The sequence below is a fragment of the Mus musculus genome, chromosome X (genome assembly GCF_000001635.26).
Source record: "Mus musculus strain C57BL/6J chromosome X, GRCm38.p6 C57BL/6J".
In the NCBI taxonomy this organism is placed as follows: domain Eukaryota; kingdom Metazoa; phylum Chordata; class Mammalia; order Rodentia; family Muridae; genus Mus; species Mus musculus.
In genome coordinates this window covers 99,002,499-99,018,614 of record NC_000086.7, presented here as the reverse complement: position 1 = coordinate 99,018,614, position 16,116 = coordinate 99,002,499, and the positions used below count along the sequence as shown (strand labels likewise).

Below are 16,116 nucleotides of genomic sequence, written 5' to 3'. Positions count from 1 at the left end.
CTAAAAAAATATTCGTCTCTCCTCTGGAGGCCACAAAGAACCCATCCTCCCAGGGCTTAGCACAAACATGCCAGTTTTGCACAGATATTCTTTTTATAGCATAGTATGAACACCCGGATGACCTTGACCTCTGATCCCCTTACCATCTGGTCTCCCCTACCACACCTCATTTTTGCTGCCCTACATATTGAACCCAGAGTTTCCTGCATGTTTGGTAAGTAGTCTACCAACCGAGCTTTTATCTCTGGCTCCCCAGCACAGATATTCCTAATGAGACCACTTGGCAGCTGTAAGTGCATTTGTCTGGAATGGGGGGGAGGTCACTATTTCAGGGCCCGAGGGGTTTCTTTTAGCCCATGCAGCTGGTGTCTGAGAAATGGAGAAGTTGGTCATTCTCCTAGTATGGGCAGCACCCAGAACTTGTGCTCCCAGAGGTCTCTGCGACAGAGAAGGAACTGTGCTCAGCAAGAAGTCCTGGAATGATGATGCGCTCTTGAGAAGCAGATGCATGCTGTGTGCTTGTTAAAGCAATGCTTCTTCAAAATAGGTCCCTCTCATCTGCTGTCATAGCAATGCGGATAAACACCTCGCCCCGCAGTTCTCCTTTTTAGAAGCCACCACCCAAGAACTTGGCTTCCTCAAGTGGAAAAGGTCCCTGGGAAGTCACCAAATGCCCCCTGGCTTCCAGTAAGACTGCACCTAAAGCAGCTCCAGCGGTCTTGGGAGGTCCCTGACAGCTGGGTTCCTATTGTCCCTTCTAAGGCTTTCACCGGAGGCCTCACCACGCCTTTCACCTCACTGATGACTCCCTGTTTTCAGGGACCACCACCCCTAAGCACCGCCTGGGAATGCTGCTCATTCAAGTCATGGGCTCCTCCTGACAAAAAAAGATAAGTGAATGACAATGGCTACAACCCTGTGATCTCAGCAAAGCCTGACCTAGGCTCTAAGTTCTGGTACTGACTGCAAACCCTTTCCTGCCTAGCAACCTACTTTGTCTCGTTTTTTGAAAGTAGCGTCTCTAGTCAGCTTCACTCTCTCCAGCACAGTGAAGATGCTTGCAGACTACCAAGGCTGAGTCACATCCAAGTCAACACCAGGAGACAGAAGGAAGATAGGAGGTCAGACTCAAAGAATCTTCTCAAAGAGCAGAGGGACTTATTTAACTACATCTGTCCCCTAATCTAACTAGTCCTGGAGCCTATCTCTCATCTTGGAATCCCTTCACACACAGCAAGGATTGGCATGTCATGGACATGAACCCAAACTATCAAGCCTCCCTTTTCCCTCCATTTCCCCACACCCCTTTCCTGATGCCTTGCCCGACCATAGTCCACGCACCAGTGGGAAGAAGGCAGCTGGGAACAAGGGAAGCACATGGGTGGCTGCCACGTGCTGATAGCTCTGGAGGGAAATCCTCCCCTGGCTCACAGACAAGAACCAGACCCTCCTCTCAGAGAAATGAAGAGGCACTGCCCATAAGCGAGAGCCAAAAAGCACGGTGGGAAGGAGGCAGGATGTGCCTGCGTGGCAGACGGAACTGTCACTAGCTTTGCCACTCGGCCACTGCCTCCATTCCCTGAGATGATCAGCTAGTCCATACAGATCACAGGGAGGCTTTATCTCCTTGGAAGTCATTTGTGAGGTGCGTCTTGCATACTTACCGACATTCTTTCTCCCTGGCAGCAACGGGAAGCACTGCAAAGAAAACAGAGAAAAAATAATGGCACCACAGGAAGAACGTATCAGAATTGAAAAGGGGTCAGTAAAAGAGCTAAGCTGGTAAAGGTACTTGTTTACCAAGCCTGTCAACCTGAGTTTAATTCCCAGAACCTTCATGGTAGAAGGAGAGACCTAATTCCTGCAAATTGTCCTCTGATCTTCATATCTGTGCCATGGCAAGCACACACTATATCCACACTAGAAATAAACATATATTAAAATTTAAAAAGAATCCTTAAAGCTAGCAAGTTTAATCTACCCATTTCATGGAAGGGCATATTGAGGCCCTTAGAAGAGGATTAAATAAGGAGAAAAGTGGAGCCTATAGTCCAAGACTCCTAGCTACCTACTTTATACTACTTCCCCCTATTCAACTGGCTACTTCTGATTCACTTTTGTCTTACAGAAAAGAGTGCCCCCAAGTAGCCCACAATACTACAGTTTCAATGCCTGACAATACAGACTGTCAGAGAATTAATAAGCATCTAGTGGCACAGATGTTCAGCTCTGCACAGGCTAGAAGTAAGGTTCTTTAGTGGAAATAACAGTATTTAAAACTGGAAAGTCCAAGTTGAGGGCAGCCTTCCTTTTCTGATTATATGTAACACTGAATAACACTCATAATCACTTGAGTCTTGGTTTCTGTATATTTAGGAGTAGGAATATAAAAATCCTGACCTCACAGGCTTTGTAAAAAAAATGTCTATAACAATGGTTTTCAGTATCTTAAAAATACTTTATGAATTTGTTCAGCAAATATCTACAAAACCCCATGCTAGATGTTAAGAGTATAACAACCCCCTAGACAAATAAGGTCCTTATGGCAGACACTTCTTAGTGGGAAGTGACAATCAATAAACAAAGAAACAATAACATGTCAGGCATCACAAGACCCAAGGAGACACTTTGAGTTACAAAGTGGCAGGGAAGAGTGACTAGGAAGTGGACACGGTGAGCCTCTCCCAGGAACTGAACTTTGAACAGCAACCTGTTCAGCGAAGATAAGAAGGAGAGATCTATAGGAAGATCTGATGCATGACCTTCCAGGAAAAACCTGAAGCAAGAGGGGATGGGTGACAGCCAAAAGTCTGCAGGGCTTTGGAAGTCAGCAAGAGGATCTTGGCTTCTCAGCAAAGAGGTCCAGAATAAGATGGGATTTCAACCTTACAAGGGTCATTTGGGCTGCTGTGCAACGCTGTAATGGAAGCAGAGATACCTATCAGAAGGCTTGTGTGTGTTTTCAGACAAACAATGTCAGAAGCTTTACTGAAATGATAGTGATCAAGCTGTTAGAGGAAGAAAAAAGTAAAAAAGGAAGGAAGGAAGGAAGGAAGGAAGGAAGGAAGGAAGGAAGGAAGGAAGGAAGGAAAGATGATTTTTCAGAGATAGCATCTTCTTGCTTGCTTACAACTTGAAATCAACCAAAATGTTATCAGCAAAGGGGTTGGCTGAAAAGGTACCAGGTCTCTTACCCTCAGGACAATGATGACCACGCCTGATACAGGCACTTAGTCCCAATGACACCTAATCTTAGGAATACTTGTCTCCAACCTAGATCACCGTAGAAGAGCTACAAGCCAAGTCTCTGCTCAAAGAACACATTTGACCACATGAAAAAGAAGGGATTGGAAGCATATTCAGTTTATTGTTCATTTATCACCTCTTAAAAATGTTTGTGAGATAGACAGAAAGTTCAAGCATCAGAGAAGCGTGCTCAGAAAGAGACAGATATGAAAGTTCTCTGAAAAAGCTACAAGGTGGAGCTATAAGTGAGCAAGACAATATAATTGTCAATGGTGGATAAAGGGGAGATAAGAATGAGAAGGACAAATGGGTGGAAGAAGGGACAAAGAAGGGGCCCATGAGGTCAATTCTGGGAAATTAGGAAGTGGGCTAACAGTTGGGACAGACAGCTACTCTGCAGTCCTCTTCTAGTCTCATGAAGCCCCTCATACCCTATCCTACTACTGGCCCAATTAATTCATCATGAGTATGATAAAATTCAAGCTTGTTCACAAGATAAGTAGAGGAGAGCCTGGTGGTATAGGCCTATGAAAGTAGATATTCAAGAGGCCAAGACAAATCCAGTGTCTGCCTGTGCTACAGAGTGAATTCAATGCTAACCTGAGCTATGTAGCGAGACCCTTTCCCAAAATAAAAAAGTTGCAAAGGAGGGTTTGGGATCCAGTGTTCTCCCTCCCACCCCCTCCTGTCCATCTCCCCTACTCGGTCTCATGTAATCCAGGCTTCATTCAAACTCAAGGATTCTACCTTCACTAAGGAATTGCCACATCTACTCCCACTTTAATTTTGCTGTCAGTCCTGATTGATGTTTATCTGGTAGCTAGCTGAAAGCCTCATAGTATAAGATGGAGTGTGACCACCTGCATGCTGGTACAGTGGTCCTTCTTGTCTCCTGCTTGTTGAACATATTGCTGCAAGATCTGGGAGTTCTGAACCCAAGAGCCATAAGGGCAAAATCAAGAAGACAGTCACTCTGAGCTGGAAGTGGTGGTGGACACCTGGAACTCCAGCAATCTAGAGATTGAGGCATAAGAATTGCAAGCTTAAGGCCAGCCTGGGTATACAGAAAGACCCTAAAGCAAAAAAAAAAAGCCAAGATTAGTAGTGATTTTTATTTATGTTTATTCATTCCCTAATTCATTTCCTAGATATCCCCTCAGGAGTAGGCCCTATGCTAGGAACTCTGGAACTGAGACAAATCAGACAGAATTCCCTGTCTGTGAATTCAAGCTACATGTGGAAGGTGTCATATGTTCAACTCTTACCAACCCCACTGCAGAAAGCTTTCTGGACTGAGCAGAGGAAGTCATTTGGGAGTTGGGGGGAGTAGGAGGATACTTTGCTACGAGGCCCTTCTCAAAGCACTTGGATCAAGTCTTGAAGGCAGACAAAGGGGCAAGAAAGCATGACAATCAAAGGGTAGAGCATCGAGAAGGGGAAGAAGGGGTCCAATCAGGTTCTTTGAGAAACTGGAACTGCCAGTAGTCTGGCTGGAGAGTAGAGTATCAGATAGCAACCAGATCAGCCCCAGATTATGAAGGGCTATGTCAGCCTGGAAGACCATTAAAAGGGCCTAAACAAAGAATGAACACAAACAGATTCAAGCTGTAATTTGCTGTTGTTATTTGGTTGGTTTGGTCTGGTTTTGGTGGTGGCGGTGTTGAGCTGCTGTTTGTTTGTTTGGTCAGTTTGGTTTGTCCTTGGGTGTTTCTGTAGTCTTAATTGGGGTGTTACTTCATGGCCCAGACTGTCCTAGAACTCACTATATGGTTCAAGTTAGCCTCAAACATAAGCCAATCCTCTTGCTTCAATGATCTAAATGCTGAAATTACAGACAAGAACAACTATGGGCTGTTCACAGTTTTGAGTTCTCTTGTATTCGTTGGTTTGTATGCTGGGGATTGACCCTAGGGCCTCATGCATGCTTGGCAAGTGTGAATTACTCCCCAGCCCATAGATTTGTGTTTCAGAATGTTATCCTAGATCCGTGCTTCTCAACATATGAAGGGGTCACATATCAGATATCCTGCATATCTGATACTTACACTATGGTTCATAACAGTAGCAAAATTACAGTTGTGAAGTGGCAACAAAAATAATGTTATGGTTGGGGGTCACTACACCATGAGGAATTGTATTAAAAGGCTGCAGCACTGGGAAGGTTGAGGTCCTCTGCTCTAGATATTGCATGAGGGGTGGGTAGGACATCAAGCAAAACCAGACTGAGAGATCAGAGAAGTAGTAAGGCTCAGGATTGGGCAGAGACCTTTGGAATAGGAACGGAGAACCAATAAACAAAAAGGCTATTCACATGGTAGAAGCCAGAAGATGAGAAAAAAAAAGATTTCTGGATGACATCTAGGTATCTGACCTGCCAGGATAGATGCTGGCATAAAACTCAGAAACAGAGTACAAGGCTTGGTCCAGACAATGGGGCAATGGGATCCAGAACTCTCACTCATATGGGTGGAAACCAAGTCCACTGCTGCCCAGCCTACAAGCTCTCCACAGCCCTTGCTCTGCTATCTGAGGGGAGACTTGGATAGCCATTTCTCCTTTCCTTGCCTGTTTTCTTGGCTTCATGCTCCACCTTTGTTGCCCCGCTATCCCGTCACCCCTGATCAACCCTGTGCTGTAGAGCCAGGCCTCAGGCCACAGTCATGAGAGCACGTTCCTCACATTCCAGCCTCCCCCAGTCCTCTCAGCTTGGCCACACAGAGCCCTATTCATGGTCTGGCCCTCCTTTCTTCACACTGGGACTTCACCACCCACCCCCAGGCCCAGCCCAGATTTTGCCAACACAGACCATGGTTACCATGAAAAGCAAGGTCCCCTGGCCCCTCTAGAGCTGAATATTCAGGTTCCCAAAGTCTTTCAGCTGGTAGGTGGGTATATGAATTTCTCAACCTATATGTGTGTGTGTGTGTGTGTGTGTGTGTGTGTGTGTGTGTGCGTGAGTGTGTATGTGAGTATGCTATTTAGTATACTCAGTAAACTTGCTAGGCCTGCAGTGGGTGATGGATTGGTCCAGGCTCTCAGTGGATGTGAGAAGCTGGGACACAGGCTGGGTCCTTAGAGAAGCTTGAAGTTTAGTATGACAACAACTGGATAGGTAGAGGATGACATGTTGACTGGGGCTAGACTGAGCTTGTCACTATTCCTATATTGGAACACTTCTGTCATGGTTCCACTTTTAAACCCTACGCCAGTGTCCTGGGAACATGCACTAGTGTTTAATATATGTCTGATGATGGTGGAATGTATAACTCTCTGTTCTATATAAGAGCAGTGGAGAGCTGGATTTAAGGACACGGTCAGTCTAGACTTCACTTGCCTCTATAATGATAGGTTCCTAGCAATTCCTATCCTTACATATAACAGAAAGGTAAAGAACAACCCTAGTTGGTTGAGAGCAATAGAAGAAATGCTTCTAGATTGCTTTTGTAGAGCTCCTTTTGAGACAACCCTGCCCTTTATTTAAGACAGGGCCTTTCATAGCTAGCTTAAAAGTCACTGTGTAGCTTAGGATGACATTGGACTCCAGACTCTCCTGGCTACTGGAAATTACAGGTGTGTGTCACCATATCTGGTTAGATATCACACTCCGGATAGAATACAAAGCTTCATGTATGCTAGACAAGCACTTCTTTCTCAGCTGAGTTACATCCTAAGGCCCCTCAAGTGTTCTCCTAACTCCCTCTACTGTATTGCCTTAGCAGGCTAACAGCCAAGCTGGGAAGAGAGTAAAAGAGAAGCTCCAAGCCCCAGGGGTTCCCTAGATAATCTCAGGAATGTCCTGTCCCAAAGATTTGACTTTCCCACCAGTCAACACAGATGCTCCTTCCTGCCAAAAGCTTGGGAATCTTTTTAGGAAGAACAGAGCAGGCTTAGAGCGAGCCTTATCTCCAGGCTTCGAACTAGTGTGACCAGAGGTGGGAGGAGAGAGTTGAGGATAAGAAGACCAGGAGATTGTTTAAACAATTCACTTCCTGAAACACAAGGTGATAGCATCGGTATTTGCCATTATTCTTTTGCTTCCACAGGATACCTTCAGCAATAGGCTTTCCAAAGTCAGAGGGCAGAAAGAAATGGCAGGTGTATACATTTCCTTTATTTTACAAGAGAGACAAAGGAGGGCCCAAGCCATGGGCTCAAGAACATGCAGAGTAGTATGTCTTCTATCTTCATATTGATCCATGTTTACTGAACGTCTACTATATGGCAGGCTTTTTCACATATACCATTCCTGCAGTCAGAAAGTAAAGTGTATGTTCTTCCCTGAAGGGTAGGCAAGGAAACTGTGGCACAGAGGAAGAGGCAGAGGTGGAGCTGGGGTGTATTGTTTTCAGTTACTTCGTTGCCCCACCACAGCTACTTTTCCCCTCTAGCTCTCTGAGTGATCCAACTCGGGGCACAGGAAAGGCCAGAGAAGGTTGACCTGTGACCATTTCCATGGCCTCAACTCCATTTTCCAAGTGCATGACTTCCTTCTTGCTTTACCTTGGCAGCCCCAGCCTCAGAGCTACCCACTGGCCTGGCATGTATGCATCCTGGCATCAGGAGCACAGGTGACCACCAAACGGCTGGACAGAGAGACGGGGTTGAAGAACGTCCCTTCCCTACCCCCCTGGGAAACAGGCCATCTGGGCCGCTGATCCCTGTTATTTTTACCACTGATTTGAAAACATAAGCCAAACTCTGGCTTCCATAGCTTCCTGGACCTCCAGCTGTTCTCAGGCCCTAGGGCCTGCTGGAAGGAATGGTAACCAATGTAGGATCTTTTCCCTGAGCCCTAGCTCCCTTTCTTTCTCCCTAGGGAACTGGAGTGGAAATCACTGACATTTTGGGAGCAGTATTTTATATCTCATTTGGTGGTGGTGGTGATGGTGGTGATGGTGGTATGTGCATGTATCAGAGTGGGAAGGACTCAATAACCAACCTATCCTTCAAATTTTGTAGGCAGAGAAACAGGGCTAGATTACTTATAACCACAGTAGACTTGGGAAGTAGATTATTTGGAGTGAAATGTCCAAGGTCACCACGTAATAGCTTGGGTAAGTTTCCTAACGTTCCTGCCTTTCAGTAAATGAAGATGACAGTAGTGTCTTACAGGGTAATTGCTTTGATACATTGGGCTAATAGCCAGGAAAGACGTGGAATACTGTGCACCCCGTGCTGTGTACTTTATAAATATTAATGAGCAATGGTTGGAACCTTCTTTAGTTTTTAGTCTATAGCAGCCTCCATTTCTCCCCTCAACAGGCCTAATGTCGGGTACACACTCCATTCCACAGCCATCCACACTTCACACATTTCAGCACCAATGAAGCTGAAGGCAAAGCTGGGGCTCAAAGAGGTGAAAGCGTTAACGACATGTCTTCTCACGCTAAACCCCTGCTCGTTTTTGACTACATCGGGAACATCAATGTAGAACTTCCACGTGGAAGTTCCAAGGTCTCCGGCTGAAGGTTTAGCTCATTGGCAGAATACTTGTCTAGTCTGTGAAAGGCCCTGGATTCCATACTCACCACCACACAACTTTATCAATGACTCTCGTTCTCATGTATCAATAACTCCTTCCCTCACCATTCACTCAAAACCCCGAGACACAGAGGAAAAAAACCCTGAGTCTCTACCTCATTCTTCTTCTGTTTCCCTGGAGATTTTTTTTCAGCCCTTTTCATCAATAGACCAAAACTTGAGATTTAGATACATGTGCCAGGATCTTATTTATGGGTTCCTTGGCAACTCTATGAAGGAAGTGGCTGGCTCAAGAAGGGCCCAGGCCTAAATACAGCAGTTGTCCAATGCTTTTACCCCCACTCAGCTATGGCCTGTTTTATGCTAAAACATTTTTACCAGAAAGTTTCACAGAGAACCTGAAAACTAAACCACGCTCCTCTTGAGCTCCATTTAGACCAATAAGGTCCCCACCACCTATTTTCGTGCTTCAGCTCATGATCCCTTAACTCACAAATCATTGGCTTATGTCGGCATCTAGTTGACTTACAACCCACAGTATGGATTGTTCACACAAGAGTTGAGAGCCAACACTCACTAGTCAGCTAACGTAATTGTTGACTTGGCTGAAGAATTCTGCACAGAGAGCTCAGGAGTTTAATCCTCTATTTGTAAGACAGACTGCTCTTTTAAAACAGTTTTCTTATGACCTGGGTATCTATGTCATAATTTTTTTGGATCCAATAATTGAGGTAGCCACATCTCCATATATGGTCTGCATATACGTAGCTCTAATGTACACATACACACATTACCAGAAACTGGTTAATTATCCTGTGGAATGTAGAGATAGGATCCAGAAGTCTGAAATCCTTTCCTAGCTCTGGGAGTTTGTATACATTTGTGTATACTTGAATTCTTCACATTCTCCTTGCCCCTCTCCCAACCAACACACAGTGCATGTGATAGCTATCTTGTTTGTATAGATAAGGGCAGAGGAATGGAAAAAGCAAGGGTTTCCTGGAGGCTCGGAGGAGAAATCCTGAAGCATTGTCACCCTTACATCTCATATCCTGCCAGGGCAATTTGCACAGAATGAGACGCTATGAGTTGATATAGGGACAGAGAAGACCTGCCCCTATGCACATTCCATTCATGCATACACAGTGCGCATATGTTTATATGTGGTGACAACCTTCGCTTACCCACCAGGAAGGAGTCTGTGGTAGTTGAAGGAATCATGGGTAGAGAAGTCTCTAGTACACTCGGAAATCTCATAGACATTAACCAGCCAGGTATAGTCTAACATGGGTCATATGAGCAAGCACATATAAGAATGCATGCTCACCTCATGTGCATGTATCTATGTGCATGAATGCAAGACTGTGTGGTGAATGGGAAATCTCACTGTCACGGAAACAAATGTTTGAAGAGCCACATGGAGCTGGTTGCTGAGTACAAACCTATCCCAGGACTTAAAAGTCTCAGGCAGGCCAATTGTCCTGAATTCAAGGCCAGCCTGGGCTGCAGAGTGAGACCTAGTCTTTAAAATCAGTCTTTAGCAAACATAAAGAGAAAACAAAAAGAGTAGCCATGTAGAAGTCCCATGTGTACTTAGAAGAGAGCATTTACGAGAGAGGGTGCTTGAGACTAAGTGCACAGGTGAATTGGGGAGAGCCCTCTACACATACGCTCAGTGCAGGAGTGCAGTGCACGGCTTCAGTACATGAATATAGTGATTGGGGCAAAGCATGCTGCATCATGTGACAGACGCCAGGCTGGTTAACTTCACTGAGCCTTCCCGGTGTACTAGAGACTTCTCTACCCAGGATTCCTTCAACTACTGCAGACTCCTTCCTGGTGGGTGAGGGTTGCCATCACGCATGTGCACTAGGTACATGTGGGTGAAATCTTGTTGATACTTCCACCTAGCACTGCTGTTAGACTTTACCATATTTAATCTGCATTTGAATTCTGCAATGTAATCAGTAGGGAGAATACAGTGTCCTGACTCCTCATATGACCTTGGGCACCTCCCTGCTCTCCAGGCCCTGGTGTCCTCATGAGTAATTTGGAAGGGAGAAATGGGTGACTTCTTTTTTCTTCTTCTTCTTTTTTTAATTATTAGGTATTTTCCTCGTTTACATTTTCAATGCTATCCCAAAGGCCCCCCATACCCATCCCCCCAATCCCCTACCCACCCACTCCCCCTTTTTGGCCCTGGCGTTCCCCTGTACTGGGGCATATAAAGTTTGCAAGTCCAATGGGCCGCTCTTTGCAGTGATGGCCGACTAGGCCATCTTTTGATACATATGCAGCTAGAGTTAAGAGCTCCGGGGTACTAGTTAGTTCATAATGTTGTTCCACCTATAGGGTTGCAGATCCCTTTAGCTCCTTGAGTACTTTCTCTAGCTCCTCCATTGGGGGCCCTGTGATCCATCCAATAGCTGACTGTGAGCATCCACTTATGTGTTTGCTAGGCCCCGGCATAGTCTCACAAGAGACAGCTATATCTGGGTCCTTTCAGCAAAATCTTGTTAGTGTATGCAATGGACTTCTAAGAGCCTTTCATATCTGAGAGTAGGCACAGTTATATATTTAAGATTTAAGAGGGAAAAAAAGGAGAGACAATGAGGAAATGTGACCTTCTCAAAAGTTACCCAGAGGTGACAACAGAGATGGAACTCTACCTGTCAGAGGGGTATCCTCTAGGAACTGGTATGCTCAACTGTAACAGGAAGGGGAGTCATAGCCATGCTTTTTATGGGTACAGTACCAAGCTAGGTTCTGGGAGAGAGCCAAAAGTCAATGTCAAAGAATCGAGGAAATGACTAGGATAACCATATGGAGGGAGGGTCTTCTGCAGGCTTGATTGTACAGAGAAGTGGCCAATGGCTACCTTCCCAGCCAATCTGACTGTAGGGAAGACACATTAGGAACTGTGTACTGGGCTCATTTCACACCCCAATGCCTTTGCTTAGGATATCCCTAAACTAGAGAAACTAAAGACTGGCCTCTTTGCACCTTTGTGTATCTTCTGCTCCTGGGTTGTCAGCCTCAATTACTGAATTAGTCGCTCCTGTACCTAGACCAAGGCAGGGTCAGACTAGAGAGCCGAGAGATAATGGCGACAAAGGATTAGACAAGATCTGAGATTCCCATTCTCACTCTCCAAACACAGAATAAATCCTGCCCTTGCGTCAGTCACGCCCAGTGTGCTGCTTGGAAATCTGCTTTAAGCAGGACAGGCTCATGGGGTCCACATAGTTTCTTTGAGCTGCCAACACAGGCAATGTACTTCTATAGGCTTGTAGGCTGTGGCTCACAAAGGTCATGTGCAAAGGTGCATAGCTAAACCGCATGCACAAAGGTTTATGGTGGAACTTAAGCCCAGTTTGTCTGGTTTCCTCCTCCATTCTTTGACTCATGAGGTCCCTACCAGGGCTCCAAGAAGGCAGAACTAGATGATATAACTAATAGTTGTTTTTTTTTTTTCAGCTACAACAGACTCTGCACAACCATTAACCACCTTCAGGCTGTTTTTCTACAGTTGTGTAACTGTTCATGGGGAGGCCTGGCTCAGAAAGGGAGGGTAACTCAGAGCAGCACTTTCCTTTGAGAAGGCTGACAGGTCCAGAGCATTCAGCCTTTAACTGGGGTCTTAAAATGACAGCGTTCGAAGGCAAGGACAAGAGGTCCAAGTTAAATATATGTCTGACAGGTTGCCTTTTAGCCCCGGCATCTAATGGTATATTACTTTGTATCTCTTAAAGATCATATATGACCACAGGACTACTGCATTTCTCCTACCCTCACCCCCTCTGTGTGTGTGTGTGTGTGTGTGTGTGTGTGTGTGTGTGTGTGTACGCACACACAAGTGCACATGAGACCTTATACTCTACATAACTTTGTGGATATGTCTGGATATATATATCTTTATACATGTGCTTGGAAGGGTATGCATTTATCTGTGTGTGTATCTATATCGGTGGTTCTCAACCTCCGTAACACTGCTACCCTTTAATTCAGTCCCTCATGTTGTGGTGACCCCCTAACCATAAAATTATTTTTGTTGTTATTTCCTAACTGTAACTTTGCTGTTGTTATGAATCATACTGTGAATATCTATGTTTTCCAATGGTCTCAGGTGACTCCCCCAAATGGTCATTAGACAACCCCCAAAGGAGTTGTGACCCACAGGTTGAGAACTGCTGACCTACATACTTGTATATGTGTGTTATCTGTGTATATACCTACATTCATATGTTTTTGTATGCATTCATACTTGAATGATATGCCTGTGTGTGTGTGTGTGTGTGTGTGTGTGTGTGTGTGTGTGTGTGTGTGTGGCTAAATGTGCACAAATGCACATATATGTCTTGTGTTCATGGGCATATCCACGCATGGAATCATAGATGCTTCTTGTGCATGAGATGGAGATTTCTGACCTTCCCTTTAATTTCTCTAGTCCAGTGGCTCCTAAGAGACTGTCATGAATCCGGGGGGTTGCTGAGCACCTTGGGCTAATGAGTACGAAGGGATGTAATGTAAATTCATGTCAAGCACCTAGCATAGTCCATTGATGGGATAGTAGATGGAAAACATCTCAGGCATCAAACACCAAAGTCACTTTCAGTTCCCTTCCTTCATTGTCTTCATTCTACCTACCTCTCCCCTGACTCCTCCCTCTCCATACCCAGCACCATGGCCATTGCAGCTCTCGCTGTTCTGGGCCCTCAGTCCACTTGGCCCCTTCCACATCACCCTCACCTGCTTTGGATGCTGGAGTGCTCTCTTGAACCCACCCATTTAATTCTATGCCCACCTTCTTGAAATCGACTCCCCAGACTCCTAGACGTCAAGATTTCACAGGTAAGGATACTGATTTAAAAAAAATGTTTTTAATTTGATGAAAACAGACATTGAAACTTTTCTCAGTCTTCTTTTATAAAAGAAATAGCATCTGAACCCTAAACTCAATAGTTTCCAACTAAAGACTAGTTCAATGAGTTGAATTACATTGTATTTACAAAACCTGCACATTGTCTTTGCGTTTCTTCAATTCTACCATATATAAGCAAATCTTTTCACTAAAAAAATCCCCAGTAAAAGAAGACCATTAGCCCCAAGATCAATTTCAAACCCTCTGAGAGGTAGTCCCATTTCTTACTCTCTGGGCCCCTCTCTTCCAACGTGTCACCGTGAAATGTGCCCTACCCTCAGCCCATCAACCATGCACCAACTTCCAGACCCAGAACCCTCTGCCAGTTCTTGCTCATGTAGTTCCCTCTGTCAGGCATGTCTAGAATCTCCTGCCCCTCTTTGTGGGCTGACAAACTCTTCTCTTCCTTCCACCCTGATGCTCAACCCAGATGTAACATCTCCGTGAATGGAATGGGGCTTCCCTTCCTAAGAGCCCCAGCGAGTCTTCTGTCCTATCTTATAGTCAGCCTAGTTGCTCCAGTCTTCCCAGGAGCCTGTACTTGGAGGAGCTATATCATATCAAGAAAAGCATAGACATTAGCGTCCAGACTCCCAACTGTGCTGATCGTAGCTGAGTGATGTTGTAAGTATCACTTAGCCATTTACAGTGTCTCTTCCACAACTATCAAAGAAAGAAATTACTGGGTAGTGGTAAGGGTCACCCGGGTCTGGTGCATGCAGATACTAAATACATGTTAGTGTCTTGGTTCTTGAGAACAGAAATTTCATTCCACATTCCCATAGATTCTGCTGTGTTCCCACATTTCCCATGACCAGGATAGAGCAGGCCTTCAACAACTATTTAGTGCCTGGCTGTCTGGCTATATAGTATAGTGCTTGGCATGGAATGAGGGTTTGATGAACATCTGTCATGGCTCTCATTCTCTCTTGAACGACACAAGCCACACCCTTTCTGTCTTATGTAGCTCCCCGGTACCTAGTGCACAGTAGATGCTTGCTACATGTTAATGGATTTCAAAATTAATAATAATAATAATACACACCATTACTTATGTGGATGTCACATGACAGGCATCATGCTAGAAACCTCACACCCTTGCTCTTTATATTTGCAGATATTTTACTATGTAAACAGTAGCAGCAGCCTCCTTACCCTCCTAGGTCAGTTTAACTATCTTCATTCTAAAGCTGGAAAACTGGAGCTCAAAAAAGTCAAGTATTTTATCTCTGTGGCAGACTTGGGAAGCCAAAGACAACTAGCTTACTTGTAAAGTTTGGAGACTCAGTCAAGTGACAAAGGGCAGGGGTTGAATCTAGCCTTATCTGGCTCTAAGAGTTAAGCCTAGTTTCGGAAGCTGACCAGGCCTTCCCAGTCATCATGCAATGGGCTCAGCTGCCTGCTTCCCCGTGAACAGGGGGGCCTTAGCTGGGCTGCAGCTGGGCAGACACTTACCTTCACTTTCCTGAAGCAAGCCCAGAAGACATCCAGCAGAGGCATAGTGGGGCGTGAGAAGCTGGAGGGACTCCGGCAAGGCTCTGCTAGGCGTGAACCCTCTATCTAGGGGAAAAGCCAGAAGAGACCCGGGGCTCTATGAGAGCCAGCCCTATCCCTGTGCTCCATCAGTGGCACTGGGAGGGGAGAGGCGGACAGCAGCAGCAGCAGCAGCCTGATCAGCTCAACAGCTCAAGGGCAGGCCCCTCCTGGAGAGTGAAGGGAGGAAAAGACTGGAAAGAAGGAAGGAGGGAGGGAGAGAGGCTGGCTAAGGAGGAGGGACCAGGAGGCGGGTCACTGATTCAAACTCCGCACCGTTAGCCAGTTGGCTGGGACAAACAGCGACACTGATTGAAATTCCCTGAATATTAGTTTCCCCAGCCTCGTTGTCCAGACTGTCTACTTGGCTCACAGGCTCATCCTGCTACCTGTGAGTTGGTTCGTTGGCCAGATTGCCTCCTGGCCTTCTAAGCAACATATAAGCTGTCCCTGGGGGCTCCAGGCACAACCAAGACCACATGGAAGCGGTGGGTAGTGCCGGGAAGGGACTGAGGAGCAGTTCCTGCACTGGAAAAACAAGGAAGGTGTGAAGCCTGTGGGTGGAAGGGGGTGGGGTGGGAGAGCCTGTGGCCTTGGACATCCTTCAGACTGGAACTCTGAGCTCTGCATCAGGGTGTTCATTTTCCAGCTCAGTTCTAAAGCCATCAATCTTGCCCCAGTCTGGCACCCTGCAGAGGCCACAGTCTTCTGGGTCTCCATGTTCCCAACCTGTGAGAAGCAGGGTTAGTTAGTGGTTTCATTCTGTTATGAGTCGGAATCCCGTTATGGAGTTAGGTACAAGGCAAGTCTGGGAAAACCTTGTTGTGGACAAGTACGTCTCTCAGAATTCCTGGGTGGCCCCTGAGAGCCTGCAGAAAGTCAGACCACACCCCTCAAACAGCAAAGGGCATTTCATCCATCCTCCTGCCTCTGGG

The 16,116-nt window shown here is 45.8% G+C and overlaps 1 protein-coding gene across 2 annotated transcripts in view; it reads right to left on the bottom strand.

Annotated features, from left to right (window-relative positions):
• The window catches only part of Stard8 (START domain containing 8), a 71,796-nt gene extending 56,114 nt beyond the window's left edge, over positions 1-15,682 (bottom strand). Inside the window, exons 1-2 of one of the 2 annotated variants that reach the window (XM_006527998.2) lie at positions 15,104-15,682; positions 1,665-1,698 (exon numbers count right to left, since the gene is read on the bottom strand). In XM_006527998.2, coding sequence (XP_006528061.1) covers positions 1,665-1,698; positions 15,104-15,148 — 79 coding nt within the window. In that variant the 5' untranslated portion in view covers positions 15,149-15,682. The remainder of the gene's footprint in view (positions 1-1,664; positions 1,699-15,103) is intronic. The other variant, XM_006528002.2, reaches the window with a different exon arrangement.
• Positions 15,683-16,116: the final 434 nt, after the last annotated feature.